The sequence below is a fragment of the Ostrea edulis genome, chromosome 1, assembly GCF_947568905.1.
Source record: "Ostrea edulis chromosome 1, xbOstEdul1.1, whole genome shotgun sequence".
Classification (NCBI taxonomy): Eukaryota; Metazoa; Mollusca; class Bivalvia; order Ostreida; family Ostreidae; genus Ostrea; species Ostrea edulis.
Window position 1 is genome coordinate 29,273,911 of NC_079164.1, and position 19,476 is coordinate 29,293,386.

At 35.3% G+C, this 19,476-nt stretch overlaps 1 protein-coding gene and 1 long non-coding RNA gene across 4 annotated transcripts; both read left to right on the top strand.

Moving 5' to 3' along the window:
- Window positions 1-955: 955 nt before the first annotated feature.
- Window positions 956-4,034, top strand: LOC130054237 (uncharacterized). Of its 3 annotated transcripts, none has more exons than XR_008802535.1 (5): window positions 956-1,076; window positions 1,622-1,721; window positions 2,530-2,666; window positions 2,940-3,053; window positions 3,311-4,034. It is a non-coding gene; the product is annotated as an uncharacterized LOC130054237 (long non-coding RNA). The 3 variants fall into 3 exon arrangements; XR_008802537.1 differs by lacking the exon at window positions 956-1,076 and adding an exon at window positions 1,083-1,240; XR_008802539.1 differs by lacking the exon at window positions 1,622-1,721 and having other exon boundaries at window positions 979-1,076.
- A 1,059-nt stretch (window positions 4,035-5,093) lies between these two features.
- Window positions 5,094-19,448, top strand: LOC125663924 (leukotriene-B4 omega-hydroxylase 3-like). The gene is made up of 11 exons (XM_048896364.2): window positions 5,094-5,321; window positions 10,744-10,897; window positions 14,857-15,038; window positions 15,247-15,371; window positions 15,621-15,686; window positions 15,864-15,987; window positions 16,192-16,321; window positions 18,141-18,270; window positions 18,779-19,060; window positions 19,141-19,206; window positions 19,287-19,448. Exons 1-11 carry the CDS (start codon window positions 5,172-5,174, stop codon window positions 19,384-19,386), a joined length of 1,509 nt encoding a protein of 502 aa, XP_048752321.2. The 5' UTR covers window positions 5,094-5,171; the 3' UTR covers window positions 19,387-19,448.
- Window positions 19,449-19,476: the final 28 nt, after the last annotated feature.

Here is a 19,476-nt window from a genome sequence, read left to right on the forward strand (position 1 = left end):
AAACCGTACAGTCAAATGATATAAAATACAATAGTTGAAATAAATATACACTTAAAAACATTTTTAAACTGATGGTTATGAAACCATAAAAATTTAACCACCTGGGCCCGGTAATATCCGTCTACTGCCCTATTTCGGTGACTGAACAGAATCAGTGACCTTTTGTTTACGTGTGCGTGTTGTCGTTTCCGGGTGTAGATTGCGTCATCAATTTCGTCGTAGTGTTTTCAAACATACATAGAGTATGTCTTCAATTTTTTCCGAAAATGAACTACTAGAAAGAGAGTATGCAAAAAATCAACACGAGCACCCCAAAAATAAGCACATTTACTTATTACTTTTTCAAGCAAACCTTCAAATTAATATAAAGTATACCAAAGTCTGGAATTCTACACTATGTAATTTTCTTCATTGACGTTTAGTTGCACATTCCTTCTGTATATACGTTTTTTAAACAGCTACAAACTTTTGACAAACCTATATTAACAATGGTCACCGAAATAGGTGACGTCAATGTTTTAGGAGCACAAAGTGACATGTTTTTTGTTACGAAAATATATTCAATTAACGTACCAATGGAGTTGGAATTTTTGGATGAAAGTAAAGGAATTTAATTACTTGAAAGGTAGTGTATTATTTATTTATTTAATCCAAGTGATCAATGAAAAAATCGCGGTTTATCACTAAGGTCACCGAAACTGGTCAGTCGACGATACTAATAATATGCAAGTCTAAAAAGGTGTGTTTTTAAATGTTTTTAAGTGTTCAAATTCTGAATTGTGAATTCTGCACCCATACATAATGCCATAATATCAATTCAAAGAAAATCACAATTTTGATCAGTGTAAGTCTTTATACGGTATCTCCTGTATACCAAAATAAAAAAAGAAAGAAAGAAAAAAAAAAGATAGACGTTACAATGATGACATGAATAGGCCGCCATATTGATAGGAATTACAGTAAAAAAAAACCTAGCCTGGTACCCGAGGCCTTCCGATGTTCAAAGAACGAAGGCCAGGCATCGGATGTCGAATGGATTCTTCCACTGATCAAAATCCAATATGGCGGACTCAATGGTAAGTAATGGGAATGTACGTAAATGAGCGTATCATGGCTTAATTAGCTGTGTCACTTTCGATTTTATGTCATTAATTGCCAGAGACAGACCTTAGGAAATGTATAATACTTGGTTTTCCATGTGACACGCTTGTTTGATATAGTCTTATCCCTTTGTTTTCAAGTAAGTAGGTGATGATCAACTCGCATATTTTTCACGTGTGTTAAATTAAATCTAACCGTGTCACTTCGTTTTTTCTACTATTGATGGGTTGTATTGGGTTGCTGGCGAAGATACATACTGAGTTTTATAGATGACACGCGCCAGTCTTCTTATTTTAAACCGACAATTTCAGATCGAATTTCCTCGACTCATTTTTGGATAATTTTTTATTACATATAGATCTAATGACGTGCTTTACTTTGATAAGACTATAGGCTATAGCTGAAGTTTATATGATGACTTTCTTGTGCGATGATAGGGGTGTTTTAAGCTTTTATTGGACTTATAGTGTACAATTTTACAGATTCTCAATATTATGTATATTAATCGTTTTAATTTCAGATGAATTTCCATACATATGGAAAGAAGAAACACTTGATAGTAGATGAAAAAAACACCCTCATATATAATGCTTCATGAATATGCAAAACCATGCCAACAGGTATAATAAGATATATATATTGCTTGTGTAGCAGATAAGGCTATTTATGCATTTTATAATTCAGTAACATGGTGTCTGACAATGTAATTATTTAATTCTTATGTTGACCTGCCAACTTTATGCTTGATCCAATAGGCTTGATTTAAAGTTTCTGTTGTTACTTTGGTTTACTTTGAATATTCTTCAGATTTCAGAAGGGGTTACTAACAATTTCATTGTCAACAGTTACTATTCCTCACTGATTCACTGTCCTGTTTGTCTAAAATTATATTTGTGGGTCGGTCCACAATTTTTATATTTGCCAAAAGTTATACATTGAGGTATTCCATTTTTGTGTTAGCATTATATTTTGCATTTGTTTGTAACTCAAATTCTTTGTCTTCTTTATGAGAGAACTGAGTTCATACACTTCAATTTAAAAATCTTAGGCTGTAGTAGCCAGGAATTCTGTATCACAACAAAAACAAATTTTACATAATGTGAAGTACACAATATGGCACTATAGTAACATTTCATTGTTATGCTTTTGCACAAACTCATTGTACTTCTTGGATTTGATAATAAAATCACACCTGCTAAAGCTTCAAAGAAAAAATGTAGAAGATCACAATCTGGAGAAACCCAAGACATTCATCCCCAAAAACAAAGTTTTGCATTTCTGTTTCTCTCACTGTATTGCAAATTTCAAGATAGTTTTCAATACATTAAATTTGTGGTACTTGTGTACCAAATTAATGACTCTTAATATAGTTTTGTGGAAAAGGGAAAAGAAAGATAACCAGATTGATCTCTTTATTTTACCATGTAGTCTACAGACTCCAGATGGAAAAAGACAGAGAAAGAAATTCTAAAGGGGTATTCAAGGACCCATCCTCCTCGAAACCAATTCATATCGGAAGGAATTAACATCCAACTTGAATGAAGAATTACAGACTTCCAGAACAGGTTAACAACTAAATCAATTTGTTACAGTCTGTTATTTCAAGTTTCCCACCTCTTACAGCAATAACAAAAACAATTATTTCTGGCATCTAAAGGTGTGAGAAGTTTATCATATTCTAAAATATGTTCTATTTGTTAGTGGAAGAAATTTAATCCCAAATTGATTATATTAGATACTGACAATTTCTGTATTGATAAAACACAATAGTGAAAAATGCATGATTTTTTGTATGGAATGAACTGACCTACCTTGTTTTATTTCATGTGATCATGCAGACCCTTTAAAAAAGGAGAAGCCAGATCTTCAGAAGACTTCCTTGAAAATGAGAATTTTTTGAGTGGAAGTGAAGAATATGGCATGCATACAAGCATTCCCTCCCTCTTGTTTGTGTAAGTAAAACCTGCATGAATATAAAACTTTAGATGAAAAGGGAAATATATTGACATTCAAAATTCACAGTTGGTTGTTCATCTTCTGCAAAAATTACAGACTTGTTTCATTATTTATCTATGGTAAAATACATGTAACGACATAATTAATATTTATGATGTATGTGCATTGTGTATTTACTACTATTCCTGATCCATATCAATGCAAATCTTTACTGATTATACTGATGTTTTGTGACATTGTTTTTAATTTTTAGATCAGAGGTGAGCTTTTTGAGAAAGACTTATGGAGGAACTTTGAGAGTGTCAGTTCTCAGATCAAGAAGTTAGCTAACAGTAGGAGGAGTAGTAATTCATTCCACTGTATGGCCAGAGAAATATATGACATAAAAGACCTGAAAAAGGAGATTTGGCATTGTTTCATGTGGAAATTGAAGAATCTTTGAAATGGATACATGCAACACAGACATTTTTCAGTTACTTGGGGATAAAACTTATGAGGAATTTTGCTAACTTTCAGATGGGAATGTGTTGCACAAGAAATGCTTGATCACAACCTTCTTTTATTAGAAACCTTTTCTATGCAAATAATTATTTTAAATGAAATTTAGCTATTTCATTAGACTAGTAAACATGTTTTCTGTGCAAGTGTGTGTCATTGACATTAAATGCTATGATATATTGAAGTATTCTTAAACAATGGAAGATCTCAACTAGTTCTTTCAAAGGAAAGCCAACAACAGGAATCGAACCTGTTCCTCCATCGTACAGATACGAAAGTGTGCACCAGTACACCATGTTGGCATATATTAAGAACTAGTAGCCTTGGAGGGTAAATATTGTATTATTCTTGTACAGTTGATACTGGTTGGTGTGATATATATATATGTATATGTGTGTATATATATAATATACATACAGCTTAGTATATATAATGTATGCCTCATGTTTGCTAGTCGTCAATAAAGCATTTGAATTGAATATATTCCTTGTTCATGAAGAAAGTCTAATATCCTGAAATTTAGATAAATCTAGCATTTCTGTTTGTGAAATACCTTTAAATCTAGCTGAGAGAAATGTCTTTGTAACCCAGTGATTATCTGGGTCAGAATAGGTCCTCTGCACCTGATTGCATATTATGAGAAAAGAGTTAACATAGAGTGATCATTGAATAAGATTGTTAACTGAAATATTGTGGCACAATTAATTAGGAACAGTCTGATCCTCACTGCTCAAAAGGCCAAAGTATCAAGTATAGGTCTAAATACAGGCAATTGATGGTGGCCCTTGAATATGAATGAATTTTAAACAATAGAGAATCAAACAATGACTGTAACTGACATATATACATTGAAATATTCTCGAGAGGGACGTTAAACAATATACAACTATACAGGCAATCGATCTTGAGGCCAAAACTTATTTCCACATTGTGTTTACATAATTAGGGCATGTAGGTTTAACTTGTATCTTTCTAGAATAAAATGTTATCTTTCTTAATATCAATTATTTACAAAATGCAAGGGTGGCTCATAAACAGCTAACAGTTGCAAGAATAACCTGTCAAAATTAGTCGAGGGAATTCGATCTGAAATTGTCGGTTTAAAATAAGAAAACTGGTGCGTGTCATCTATAAAACTCAGTATATATCTTCGCCAGCAACCCATCAATAGTAGAAAAAACGAAGTGACACGGTTAGATTTAATTTAACACACGTGAAAAATATGCGAGTTGATCATCACCTACTTACTTGAAAACAAAGGGATAAGACTATATCAAACAAGCGTGTCACATGGAAAACCAAGTATTATACATTTCCTAAGGTCTGTCTCTGGCAATTAATGACATAAAATCGAAAGTGACACAGCTAATTAAGCCATGATACGCTCATTTACGTACATTCCCATTACTTACCATTGAGTCCGCCATATTGGATTTTGATCAGTGGAAGAATCCATTCGATATCCGATGCCTGGCCTTCGTTCTTTGAACATCGGAAGGCCTCGGGTACCAGGCTAAAAAAAACCTGACGATGATTAGCCTAGGTCACGCAAGCCGTTTGACTTCTCACTCGTAGAACACTGCATTGACAAACGTGTAGGTGACCTAGACTAGACGATGATTGGAGTTCTGTTGGTGGCCGCCTTCTCTTTTACAATCATCATAATTACACAAGTGTTAATTAAGTTCATCAAGTTAAGGAATGCTTTCCGAGGATTTCCTGAGCCGACTTACGACAAGCACTGGCTCCTGGGACACATTCCTCACGTACGTATAATCATGTCCCATATATAGTCATCGGCGATTAATCAAAGCATTTTCGTGTCATGCTTAATCAAGGTGAAATATGATCAAATACTTAATATGATTTGTTGTTTTTGCTTAATTTGATTGCGGTCCTTTGTACACTATCCTAAAGTCGTCAACCGTATGCAGCTGGAGTGAAACGCTGACCCAGGTATATACATATAACCTTCGGTACAGATGTACGAAGAACTCGAGTGGACAGAGTAAAAGTTCATATAGATCTATGGAATGCCGATTTCACTGAATGGAAAATACTGCATTTGAGATATTCGAAATAAGTCTATATACCAGTATTGAGTCGTGGTACCAACTAACGCTTTGTATACACATACCGTTGCAGTTATGAGACTACACCTTTCAAAGAAGAATTTATTGCTTAAATGTCAGTATTGAGCAATTTGCTTTTGAAATCGTGTTTACCAAAGCAACTATATATTGCTATCTTATGTTACTATTTTTAAAGCAAACTCAAGTGAAGCTCAAACGTGGTGCCGTTTCAGGCAATGGTATCGCTTGGGTTCGAATAATTACTATTAAAGACTTTAATAGTAATTATTCGAACCCAAGCGATACATCTGCCTGTGGTTTACGCTTATATAATACGTGAATTTATAATTTAATGCAAAACAACCCCCCCCCCCAAATATACAGTACAAATCTTAGTATTAAATTGCACCGCGCAAGGATTCACTAGCAACATACATACAGTCCATTCATTCATTCTTTATGAAACGTTCTACTTTACCATTTTTCCGTTCGCTTGTCGTGCGTTCACCGTTCCCTCACCGTGCGCTCTCCGTACGTTCACTGTTCCCTCACCGTGCGCTCTCCGTGCGTTCACTGTTCCCTCACCGTGCGCTCTCCGTACGTTCACCTTGAGCTCTCCGTTTAGTTTGGTGTTCACAAATCGTTCACCATTCACAAAGCGTTCACCGTGCGATTTGAAACACCAAAGTGAAAATAGCAAAGCGAAAATGAGAAAGAAATGCGTGCGTAAGAGTGGAAAGAAACTTTCTTATTATATCAGAAATTTAATTTTGAAGTACAAAATTTAAGGATTATCCATTGTGAAAATTCAAAGAATACTGCGGATCACTCACAGATCACTCTGCAGATCAAAGGTTAGGATAAATAACTTTTGTTTGGTTAAAAAAGGAGGGGGGGGGAGTTCTGAAGGAGGAAGAATATAAGAGCCTGCTGTTATAAATTGAACCCATATAGGCCTACATGTACACTAGCGAAGGACGAGCGCTGGAACATGTACAAAAAATGAGACAGTTTCAGTTAATAACACAAATTCTCATTTTAAAATTTTGAAGTTCGGGCAAAAGCACACTTTATTATTATTATATTTTTGACAAGTCAATTTTCTCCTAAAGCGCTCGCCTCCCCCCCCCCCCCCTTGAAAAAACGATGCTACATTTCAATGCACATTCTGCCCAAATGTCAAACTGATTTGACTAGTATTTCTGATTATTTTATGCCTATATTCATGAAAGACATTGTCAATAAATGTATTTAGACCGTTCGCCAAATTTGAAACTTTTGTATCGTTTGTCTCTAATATAAAGATGCAATTTTTTCTCGTACATTTCTGCCCCAGAAATGATAGATTCTTTAAATATTCTACGTGTAGTTCAGTACAATAAACAGGTTTATCTGCATCAAAAATATACAAATGTTGCACAATCTAAATGTAATTCATGGTCACACTATTTCATTTTGTACGTACATTAATTCTGGAATTATTTCCTCAGGTTGATATACATGTAGTTGCAATAAAGTGAATTACGCAAACTCTAAGTAGGAAGAAACCTTTTATACTATTAACAAACGTCCAGGTGTCAACACAGAGTACCTATACCGCACGTGTTGTTTGTTTAATTTTTCGATCTTGACCCTTTCAGGGATGTTTTCATGTATCCCAAACGACCGAGCTCTTAAATTTTGAAGTCATGCATGTACATCTGTAAATTATTGATATAGCTACAGAGCTAATTACTAGACTTTTTCCCACATACATTGTATATACATTGTACTCATGTATTTTGAAAGAAGTTGAATACCGTGTATCATAAGTCAAAATGTAATAAATGTAGTATACCGAGATATTGCATCAGTATTCATGATTTATGTAAACTTAAAGAATTTTAGATATATTTCCCCCCTACTTTTCATGTATACATTATCTGTACATGTAATACTGTAAACAAATTACATACGAAATTGACTTTTGTTTGTGTATGATTGCTGCATGCATTGATATGAAATTTACGATCATTTCATGAGAAATATACATTCAGTACTTGCACAAAAATGTAATATGCTTTGTTTAGACTGAATATATTCAGAACTGTAGAACATGTAGTTCCTGAATCGGTTTTGTTTTTATTATTTATTCATTTAAATATACAATATACCTGATTATACATGTAAAATAAGTGCAATCCAAGGGAAAAAATCCGAAAGATTCCAAAGAAATAGACCATCTTGCGTTCACTGTGCGCTCACCGTTCACTTTGCGTTCAGCGCTCACCGTTTACTTTGCATTCAGCGCTCACCGTTCACTTCGCGTTCAGCACTGACTGTTCACTTTGCGTTCAGCGCTCACCGTTCACTTTGCGTTCACCGTTTACTTTTCGTTCAGCGCTCACCGTTCACTTTGCGTTCAGCGTTCGTTCACCAAATTGCGTTCAGCATTTGCTCACCGTTCGTTCACCATTCAAGTGGGGAAAGTAGAGTGTTTCAAGGACTGTACCGTCAAAGTGTCGACCGTGGAGGAAGCAATCTTGGTTCTTCGCATAACCGGAACATGTAGTTTATCAACGAGTCTTGGTATTAAACAGCAGCTATGTGCAGACTACATATGAAGGCCCAATGCACAGCGCACAGATCGACTTTGAAGTCACTCCGACAGGAGATTTAGATCTGATATCACACAAAATACGTCATGTACCAGAAAATGCAATATGAATTTGCGATTTTTTATTTGAGAACTTTAAACTGCATTGTAACTTGCATAACATGCAGCATTGTCTCCAATTAAATCCGACACGGTAAAATATGAAAACAAGTCACAGCGTCACTCCATGTCACGTCAACTTGTACATTTTGCAAGCCATGACACATTAAGCACCCCCAACCACAAGTAAAAATACTGAAACAGCAAAAATTGCAAATACTTGATATACCATTATTTTGCAAATTGTTAGATCAGAGGGTTTTTTTTTTTTAATTTTTACCGTGATCGGTTTGTGTAACGTTGCTTGTAAGAAAATATACGTCTTGTTTGACATTATGAAAAAAAGTCCAACAAAAAGTATTTTATTGTACTTGCACGTTTAATTTACGTTGATTTTTAATTTCATAGAATGCTTAACAATGAAACTATGCCGCAATGTAAAATAAAAAAGAAGGTTGGTACCATCTTGGGTGATCAAGGGGGCGTGTCCCCATACCAAGTTACAAATAGATATACAATATAAACTAATTTTTTCAGTGTGCTTAGCAAATCAAATTGCGTATTACAAGTAAAATTAAAGTATTAATAATCATGATAAATGGCGTCTGAGACGCAAGAAACTTGAGTCCACTATTTCATGTGAAAAAAGTTGTCTGCATATTTAAATCTCTTTTAAACAAATAAAGAATAATTATAAACATCGAGTACTCTTGTTTTACATTTGCACACTATAGTTTTGATAGTTGTCAGTAGTCAGAGCAGTAGATCGCACGCATTTTGGGGTTTTTTTTGGATGACGAATTTGAATCGTTTTGGATGTTTATAATTATTTTCCCATTCAGAAGGTTATGATAGTTTCACAAATGAGAAAAATATTTTTGTTTGTGGAAAGAGTTGGTCACAACTTATATAGATCCCGGAAGGTGTAATATCTCTGTGCAAAACTACGTACCTTAGTTTTTCCTGTTTGTATGTCCCTTCTGTAAATGTTTTGGTCAGATAGTGTTGTCCATTTTCGCCCGTCTGTACGCTCATCATTTTATCAAACTTCAGTTGTTATATATATATATATATATATATGCATGTAAAACTTTGATACCCTATTGTGGCCCCACCCTACTCTCTTGAGGCCATGTTTTTCACAAACGTGAATATGCACTATGTCAGGAAGCTGTCATAAATTTCAAATTTTCTGTTCTAGTGGTTCTTGAGAAGAATATTTTTAAAGATTTTCCCTATTTATTCGCATGTAAAACTTTGATCTCCTATTGTGACCCCACCCTACATGTACCACCGGGAGCCTTTTTTTTTTTTTTAACAAACTTGAATTTGCAGTATGTCAGGAATTTGTCATATAAATTTCAACTTTTCTGGCCCAATGGTTCTTGGGGAGAACTTTATAAAAGATGTTCACTATATATTCGCACGTAACACTTTGATTTCCTATTGTGACCCTACCTCAACCCCAGGGTCATGATTTTAACAAACAACTTGAATCTGCACTATGTTAAAAAGCTTTCATGTAAATTTAAGCTTTTCTGGCCGAGTTGTTCTTGAGAAGATTTTTAAATTACCCCACCCTATTTCTGCACTTTCGTGATTATCTCCCCTTGAAAGGGAGCATGGCCCTTCATCAGAACAAATTTGAATTTCTTCACCTAGGGATGCTTTGTGCAAAGTTTGATTGAAATGAACCCGTTGGTTCTTTAAAATTTGTCATCGTAATTTCGCTATTATCTCCCCTTGGTGAAGAACATTGCCCTTCATTTGAACAAACCTAAATTCCCTTTACTCAAGGATGTTTTTTGTCAAGTTTGGTTGAAATTGGCTCAGTGGTTCTGGAGAAGTAGAAAATGTGAAAAGTTAACAGACAGACAGACGACCGGTGATCAGAAAAGCTCACTTGAGCTTTTAGCTCAGGTGAGCTAAAAAGTAAAAGCCGAAAAATTGGTTTGTACATTTGAAAGACCAGTAGATATCTACCTCTAAGAAGTTTGACGGCCATGTTTAATTCAGCAGAAGACATACCAGCTGAAATAATCAATATTAATTCCAATACAGGCTTTCCGAGACCGTTGAATGTCCTAGATATAAGGGATTGTCCAAATATTCGATATACTGGCCTCATTCTAGACAGAAGTACATATACCTCGCCTTGATTCCACCGTGTCCTCTGTATTACTTATGTTTCATTAGACAACATAAAAACCAACATGTTTTCAACTTTTCTTTTGATGATACTGTGGATTGGAAGATTTTTCAGATGAAAGTTTGACGAAAAACTAAGTGTTTTTAAATTCTTCACTTCTATATCGCAGTTTACAAATTAAAATATTTAAAAATCTAGAGGATTTGATACGGCAACGTCTATTACAATCCTTGAAGCATTTGGCACATTAAGAAATACTCACTTTATTTTAGTTTAGGGGAGGTTTCCTGGGTCAGCAGGTTTTGGACAAGATGATGGAATGGACCCGTAAATATCCTACTATGTATGTCGTGTGGATAGGGCTGACCCAAGTCAGGGTGATCCTGAATCATCCCGACTCAATCAAAAAGATTTTGGCTACAGCAGGTAAAATGTTTTGAAAACATTTCCATTTTCCATAATTTGCTATTTAAAAACTAGTCACTTTGGGCTCAATATTTCCAGATGTATTACAATATTTTTCAATGTAAAACTTATACGGTACGAATTTTGATGCACCAGATGCGCACTTCGACAAATAATGTCTCTTCAGTGATGCTCAACCGAAATATTTGAAATCCGAAATAACAATGAAGTTTTATAACTGTCAATAAAATCCACAGGAGACGAGATTTCTTTTTAAGTACGATCTACTCCAAATTAGGCCAATTTTCAAAATCATGCAAAGTGCAAGCATATTTTCAGCATTATATTAGTATTCGTACTTCATTAATACAAAATAAAATACTACCTGTTTGTTGTATATTGGAGAATATATTTCTTGTATATTGGAGAATCTGTTGTATATTGGAGAATTTTTCACTCACGTCGAGACGTCAATTCGTTCTTCCCTATAAAGATATAATTTGCCTTTTTAAATCTAATTTCGATTTTGTTACGAATGAAATTTATTTCAATACTCGGTCAACACTGTATTTCCTTTTTACTTGTGAAATCAAGAGGTTCTGCACTGTTTCGGTCTTTGAACACATGGTACAACGGTAAATTTTCAACATAAGAGTTCTTTACGGACTTTTTGTTTGTTTGATTTTCCCCACAGGATTTCAAATTGGCAGGAAACTAGATTGCTGCCATGTGATGTGCTTAACTAGCATTTCCTCTTTTGAGATAATTTGATACCGCTATCTATAAGTAGATGTTCCTGTATTTTTATTACGTATATAAGCATGTATGGATTCACTGTATAATCGTCAGATTGTCAGCTTTGGTACAGAAACCAAAATTCTTATACCCAAATTAAAGACTGTTGTGTTCCCTTAAGAGATATTTTTGATGATTCCTTTTTTAAGACCCCATGTGTTCAACCTCAAAATGTTCTGCAAAAAATTGCAAAACTTGTGATATACTGATCACTAGTAATTCATTTAATAGTAATCTCACTGGACGTAGTTTCTGTACCAAAACTTTTGATAATTTGACTTGTAAATCTTCTAACGTTGTCTATGCCATTGAATGTAACCTGTGTGGCTTCATTTATGTGGGAGAAACCAAGGGTTCACTTAATAAAAGAATATCGGGGCACATATTTCAAATTAATAATGGTGGTAACCAACTTCTTTACAAGCATTTTAATGCACCGGACCACTCCATCTTGTCCATGAGGGTAAGGATTTTGGGAAAAAAATTACCATCACACAAACAATCCAACATTAAGCACCCCTTTTCGTAGACAACGAGAATATCACTGGATCAGGACCCTAGGCACTGGATTTCCATATGGATGCAATGATGATGTATATGATGTGGGAAATTTGACTAGTCCACAAGGAAATAACGTGAATGTGATGGAACTCTTTCCAAATAACCAAAGACGGAAACGCAGTCATGGACATCGTTCATATAAAAGACCAAGTATAAATGATGTCACGTTTGATTCACTTTTGCCTTACGTCAAGACAATTAGGTTCACATCATATTCGTACAAAACTTTACTCTGTTCCATTGAGAGTTTTATACACGTTATTTGAAGAAGCTATGGCTAGTCTATACTTGGATTTTTCAACACCTGAATATAGACTGAACTCTATGATTATGGATGTTGCCCATCACAGGCTCTTTAAACCATCACTGGTCATGGATGATATTCCTTCCCAATCATGCCGCGAGTTCCTTAAGCTCCAATTTACAAACAAAGGAATAGATGCCGTCAACATAAGCAACATTCTTCGTCATAAAAGGTTTCAGTCGTGTATTCCAACTTATTTCAAGTTCAAGTCTACACCCTGTATTTCCTATAGCTATACTTCTACTATTGCATCCAAACATTTTAATTATAAACAAACTTTGCAGTGCCTAGATATAGACCATCTTATACGTAATCCACCAACATGTTCTTGTTCTTCATCTTCTTTCAACTAAAGTCCAACTGGACATGTCATTACTGGTGATGTTGATATAGTTGAAAATGAGGACCTCAAATCACTTATTCTAAAAGGTCCTAAATACAGAGAACCTCGGTCTTTTAATTGGCGACAGAACTTCATCTCTATTATGAATTCTGTCGAAGATTATGCCAGACGATGGACTAAATATGAAAAAGAAGAACTTGATACATTGTCAGAATGGGTTAAAAGCATAAGAGAAATATTAAAATCCCGCATTAGACATATGAAAACAAAAGTACGTACCATCTATCCTTCTGTGTTTAGTAAACCAGAAGTGATAAAAGAATTAGATAGGTTACATGAGGAATATGTTTTGGTTCCAGCTGACAAAGCTAGTAACAACATTGTCTTTATTTGTAAGGTTCATTATTACAACTGTATTTTCAACGAACTTGGCATTACTTCCACTTTTGGTAATTGTACTTATACTCCAACTGCCCTTTCAAAAGATGAAGTTCTTCAAAATCATGCTTCAGTTTTAGACACATTTAATATCCCAGTCAATGGGTCGAATGCATATGAGTTACCGTACCTATACTGGATTCCTAATCTACATAAAACCCCATACAAAGATACATTGCTGGATCCAGTAAGTGCTCTACCAAGCCCCTATCTTTGCTCCTCACGAAAATATTAACAGATGTGAAGGAGAAACTTCAAACTTACTGTGCGACTACATATGCCAGAAGTGGTGTTAATCAAATGTAGATTCAAAAAAATTCTAAAGAACAAGTAAACTTGAAATCGCAGAATTTTTTCCAAATCATTAACATTAAAACTTATGACTTTTCAACACTATACACGATCATTCCTCACGATAAATTAAAGACTAGACTTTTTGAAATCATAGACAGTTGCTTCTTCAACAAAAATGGAAAACGGAAATATTCATATCTAGTGATCAGTCATTCAAAAACTTACTTTGTTAAACACCACTCTGATTCCACGCACAAGTACTCTGAAGTTGAAATAAAAAATATGCTAGAGTTCCTCATTGATAATATCTTCGTGGTCTTTGGTGATCAGGTCTTCCAACAGTCTGTTGGAATTCCCATGGGCATGAACTGTGCTACTTTGTTAGCTGACCTGTTTCTATATTCAAATGAAGCAGAATTTATTCAAAAACTTCTACGTGAGAAGAAAAAATCTCTCGCTGTGGCCTTCAATTCGACATTTCGATATATCGATGACGTTTTGTCTATTAACAATAATAACTTTCATTCATATGTCGATTTGATATATCCCTGTGAGCTCGAAATAAAGGACACCACAGAGTCGTCCACTTCTGCTTCATACTTAGATATTTTATTGAAAGTAGACATTAACGGCAAATTGACAACTCAACGTTATGACAAAGGGGATGATTTCAGCTTCTCCATCGTCAACTTCCCATACTTATTTAGCAATATTCCATTGTCACCTGCATATGGTGTTTATATATCTCAACTGATTCAATATGCAAGAGCTTGTTCTGCGTATAGTCAGTTTTTAAATCGAGGTAAGCTATTGACAAACAAGTTGATGGTACAGGGGTTTCAACAGTCTCGATTGAAGTCAGCATTTCGCAAATTCTATGGTCGTTATAACGATCTAGTTCGTCAATACAACCTATCATTGGGTCAAATGCTGTTTCATACCGATTGCTAAGCCGTTCTTGGCACACTGATTTTGACTGCGGATAATTTATTCCGTTTACCTGAAAAGGATATAAGGCTCATGGCGGGTGTGACCGGTCGACGGGGGATGCTTACTCCTCCTAGGCACCTGATCCCACATCTGGTGTGTCCAGGGGTCCGTGTTTGCCCAACTATCTATTTTCTATTGCTTGTAGGAGTTATGAGATTGATCACGGTTCGTTATCTTCACCTTTCTTTTAAAAATGTGTATATAATCATACCTTTTTTCTAAAGCTATGTTTATTGTTTAAAAACTATCTGGTAGATCCTAAGCCAGTTGGATATGGTCAAGGATATCGCCACGCTATTCCCTGGCTCGGTGAGGGACTCCTGATTGCGGGGGGCGCTAGATGGAAGCGCTCTAGACGTCTGCTGACTCCTGCCTTCCACTTCGAAATACTGAAACCTTACATTAAGATCTACAAGTCATGTACAGACCTTTTGGTGGTATGCAAAAATTATGAATAGCTATAAATAGTTTATTCACTGTATTCCTTTTTTTATTTAATGATTAATACATCATCTAGTTTTGCATCCTCTGTATTGCGTAGGAATAAATTACGCAATTCTCCACATTTCTACAATTGTAGAAGTGCAGCGTTTACGGGACACTGCCTTTTCGTCCATCTAAACATCATATTGCTATATCCTTCAGAGAAATATTCAGACGTACTCGGACAGAAAAGAGAGCGTGGGGATATTCAGCCTCGTCAGCTCTTGTACATTAGACATCATACTCAGATGTGCCTTCTCATACGAAACGGACTGCCAGAAAGTCAGGTTTTGAACCAAAACTTTTCTTCAACAATATAATGTGTTGGATATTTTTCTGTCATTCACCTTCATTTCACAATTTTTTAATATTTTATATATTGTTCTCCCTCAAAGTTTTGGATAATGTGTCTGTATTTTCATTAAGAAATTTTACCTAAGCAAAAAAAAGTTTTCATTTATTTTAAGTACAGGTATTCGATACCTTCGAGTATAATGGTTTTACATTGTAAATTTCCCTTATCCTTTTTTCTTCAGTGTAGATGAGAATCCATACGTCCAAGCTGTGCACAATCTTTCCATAGAAATATCACGCAGAAATAGGTAATACTCTTAAATAGAAACGGTGATATTCTACAGGACATATCCGTGCACTAAAGACGCTATGATCCTTCTGTTCCTATATTACCAACTCAAAGGGTAATATTTCACAGGATAAGCTGTGATGTGGGGATGCTAAACTCCTATATACCTCATGCAAATCTAAATTTGTGCTTGTAGTAAGCCGTGGTTGAGTTCAGATTTCATTTATTACCTGACAAAAAATGGGAAGGAAATGAAGAAAAATTGTGATTTTGTGCACAAGGTAGCCGAGGACGTAATCAGGAAACGACATCAAACAGTAGTAAGGGATACAGCAATATCATTGGATGAAACATAATTAGATATGACGTAAAACACTGGTAAGGGATACAGCAATATCATTGGATGAAACATAGTTAGATATGACGTAAAACACTTGTAAGGGATACAGCAATATCATTGGATGAAACATAGTTATATATGAGAAATGGTAGGGAAATTTATATTAATCTATGTCATACTTCAGGAAAACAAAGACGTGTCTTCGCGGAGGTATTTGGACTTTTTGGACATTCTTTTGACTGCTAAGGACGGAGACGGCAATGGTATGTCAATGGAGGACATGCGCAGTGAAGTGGATACGTTTTTGTTTGAAGGTATGTTTGTCGTAATAAAATACCCCCTCCCCCGTCAATGATACCCTAGTATATTGATTTTGATTATGCTTTTTCTGTGTTAATTGGAGAAGAATACGCAGAGGTCGTGAATCGCAACAACGAAGATCGTTATGCTAAGGTGTAACATGTAAATCTGAGAAATTTGTGTTGCATAAATTATTGGGAAGCCAATGAATGGTTTGTTGTATTTGTAACTGGAATCGGTTTAACCAAGGACATACAGTGTTTTCAACCTGTCCCGAATTATATGGGGTCAAAGTTAACTTTATTAGTTAGATAACTTGACGAATATTTTCAACAACTCTTCAGGAACAATCAAAACTCGCTGCAATTATGGTAACATAGTATTTAACCCAGTTCGGATGGAAACCCATGCTCGGATTGATTCTTAGATTATGTTGAACACCTATATTGGATTATAAAGACATTAGAGATTCAGCAATTCGTTATTACAGTTGATTGATTGATTATATATTGTTTAATGTCCCACTCGAGAATATTTCACTCAAATGGAGACGTCACCATTGCCGGTGAAGGGCTGCAAAATTTAGGCCTATGCTCGGCGCTTACGGCCTTTGAGCAGGGAGGGCTCTTTATCGTGCTACACCTGCTGTGACACGGGACCTCGGTTTTTGCGGTCTCATCCGAAGGACCGCCCCATTTAGTCTCCTAATACGACAAGCAAGGGGTACTGAGGACCATTTCTAACCCCGATCCCCACGGGACTTCATTATAACAAAAGAAAATAATTTGAATTGATAACATATAACAAAGAACTTTCCAAATTAAAAATAACTGGGTCAATTAATCCAAAATACTTAATTTGTAAATGATTGACTAGAAATAATGTTTTTTTCTTTAGAATGATGATCTGATTGTGAAAAGAGAATGTGACATCCTATTAAATTGTATCAAAATGACTGGGCTTTTATACAACAAACACTGCATACTGATTTTAACTGCGGATTGCTCCGTTAACCTGATTAAGGTATAGGGCTCGCGGCGGGTGTGACCGTTCGACAGGGGATGCTTACCCTCCTAGGTACCTGATCCCACCTCTGGTATATCCAGCGGTCCGTATTTACCCAACTCTTTATTTTGTAGTCCTTATAGGAGTTATGAGATTGATCACTGTTCGTTATCTTCACATTTACATATAGAATATTCTATAGGAAAAGCTATGACCTTGCAAAATATGTACTTAAAAAGACAACAGACAGAATATAATCTAAATGTATTTAACACCAAAGGGGATATCTAATTCATTCTTCAACCAAAATGTCTCTACTGGAGACTGTAAGCCAAATCATGTTTATACTGCCTGTGGCCTTGATATAACTACACGAGCATTTCAGAACTTGTCCTTTACTACAAAGAATATGAAGCGAAGATTAGAGTTCTTGACCTTTGGGTTCCTTTGTCCAAGCAAAATGACTTGAAAATGCCACTGCTGCTTTATATAAATGCATCTGGATCAATAAAAATGGGCCCAAATATATTATACGATAAAGAAGCTCTAAGCATTGGATATGTAAATAAACTGAGGATACTTTCAAAGAAAATATGCCTAAGCCAATGAAATGATTGAATACAAATTACGTTTGCAAGCAGAGTTTTCAACACGTGAAGTAGGTAAACATACGAAACACTGATTTATCCATTTGAAGGAATCATAAATTGACTAAAGCGAGAGAAAAAATTGAAATACAACTGATCATTCTATTCACAAATGAGTAGGTCATGCACCATTAAACTATACTAACAACCAGGATAGTCACATATTTAAATCCTTTATCAGGTCATGACACTACAGCCAGCGCCATCTCGTGGATCCTGTATTCATTAGCCGAACATCCAGAGTACCAGCGCAAATGCCAAGAAGAAATAGACAGGGTGGTCGCTGATACTAAATCTGGAGATCTGGAGTGGTACGAGATAAAAATTAAAGACGACAAACAAATCGACCTTCTTTTGTTTTCAAATGTTTCTGTACAAAATGTGAATGAATAAATATACAAAACATGTAAAGCTAGCAACATTACAAACTGAATTAAGTCAGGTTGATCAAATTATTAGTGTTTACTGGGTAGTTCTTTTCTGAGCTTTCCCGTATAGAGACACTCTGTACTCACTTGTTGGTTAAAAATTGCTCTAGGTACATCATATTGGTAAATAAGTATAATTAAATACTAAAGAACTTTCATACATGCCCAAATTTTGTTAAAACACTGAAAATTAAAAAATTGGAACTCTTCAAAAAGGAGGTACAACAATTTGTTTGTAGCAGGTCTCTTTAAGCTGAAAGGTAGAGAATTAAAATTCCGTATCATTCAATGGACAGAAGTACTGAACATTTGTATCAATATGCACGAAAGACATTGGATCAATCAGAATTGAAATGACCTGTATTGCATATAATACATGCATTTATTCCAGGACGGATCTTGATAGATTGGAGTACCTAACGCAGTGCATCAAGGAAGGCATGCGACTTCACTCTCCTGTCCCAGGGATTATGAGAGTGAATCTTTCTCCGATTGAAATAGATAATCATGTGATCCCAGCTGAAAGTAATATCGCGATCAGTATTTACAGTTTACACCACAATCCCGCTGTTTGGGGTGAAGATCACATGACATTCAAACCCGAAAGATTCACAAAGGAGAATGTCGAAAAGAGAAACCCGTTTGCATTTTGTCCTTTCTCTGCTGGGCCTAGGTATGTTAATATTGATTCTAGATTTTCTAAATTCACAAGGAACGAAAGATAGAGATTTGTATTCTGTGTTCAATTTGCAGAAATTGTATCGGACAACACTTTGCCATGAACGAGGAAAAGATTGTACTAGCGACTCTTCTTCGAAGGTAATATTATTATCCATTCGATTTTCAACTAGAACAACCTGACAATGTTTAATACATACTCTAAATTATATTCCTCACAGGTTTACATTTTCTTTGGACAATGCACACGTTGTTGAGAAGCAAATGGCAATGGTAATGCGAGCCAAGGATGAAATCAAACTTTTTGCTGTTCAAAGATGAAGAATTGAATACGGGAATTAATTGATCATAAAGAAATACAGAATAAAAGGATTGAAAACCTTCTTGGGCTTTAGTGTGACTTATGCAAAG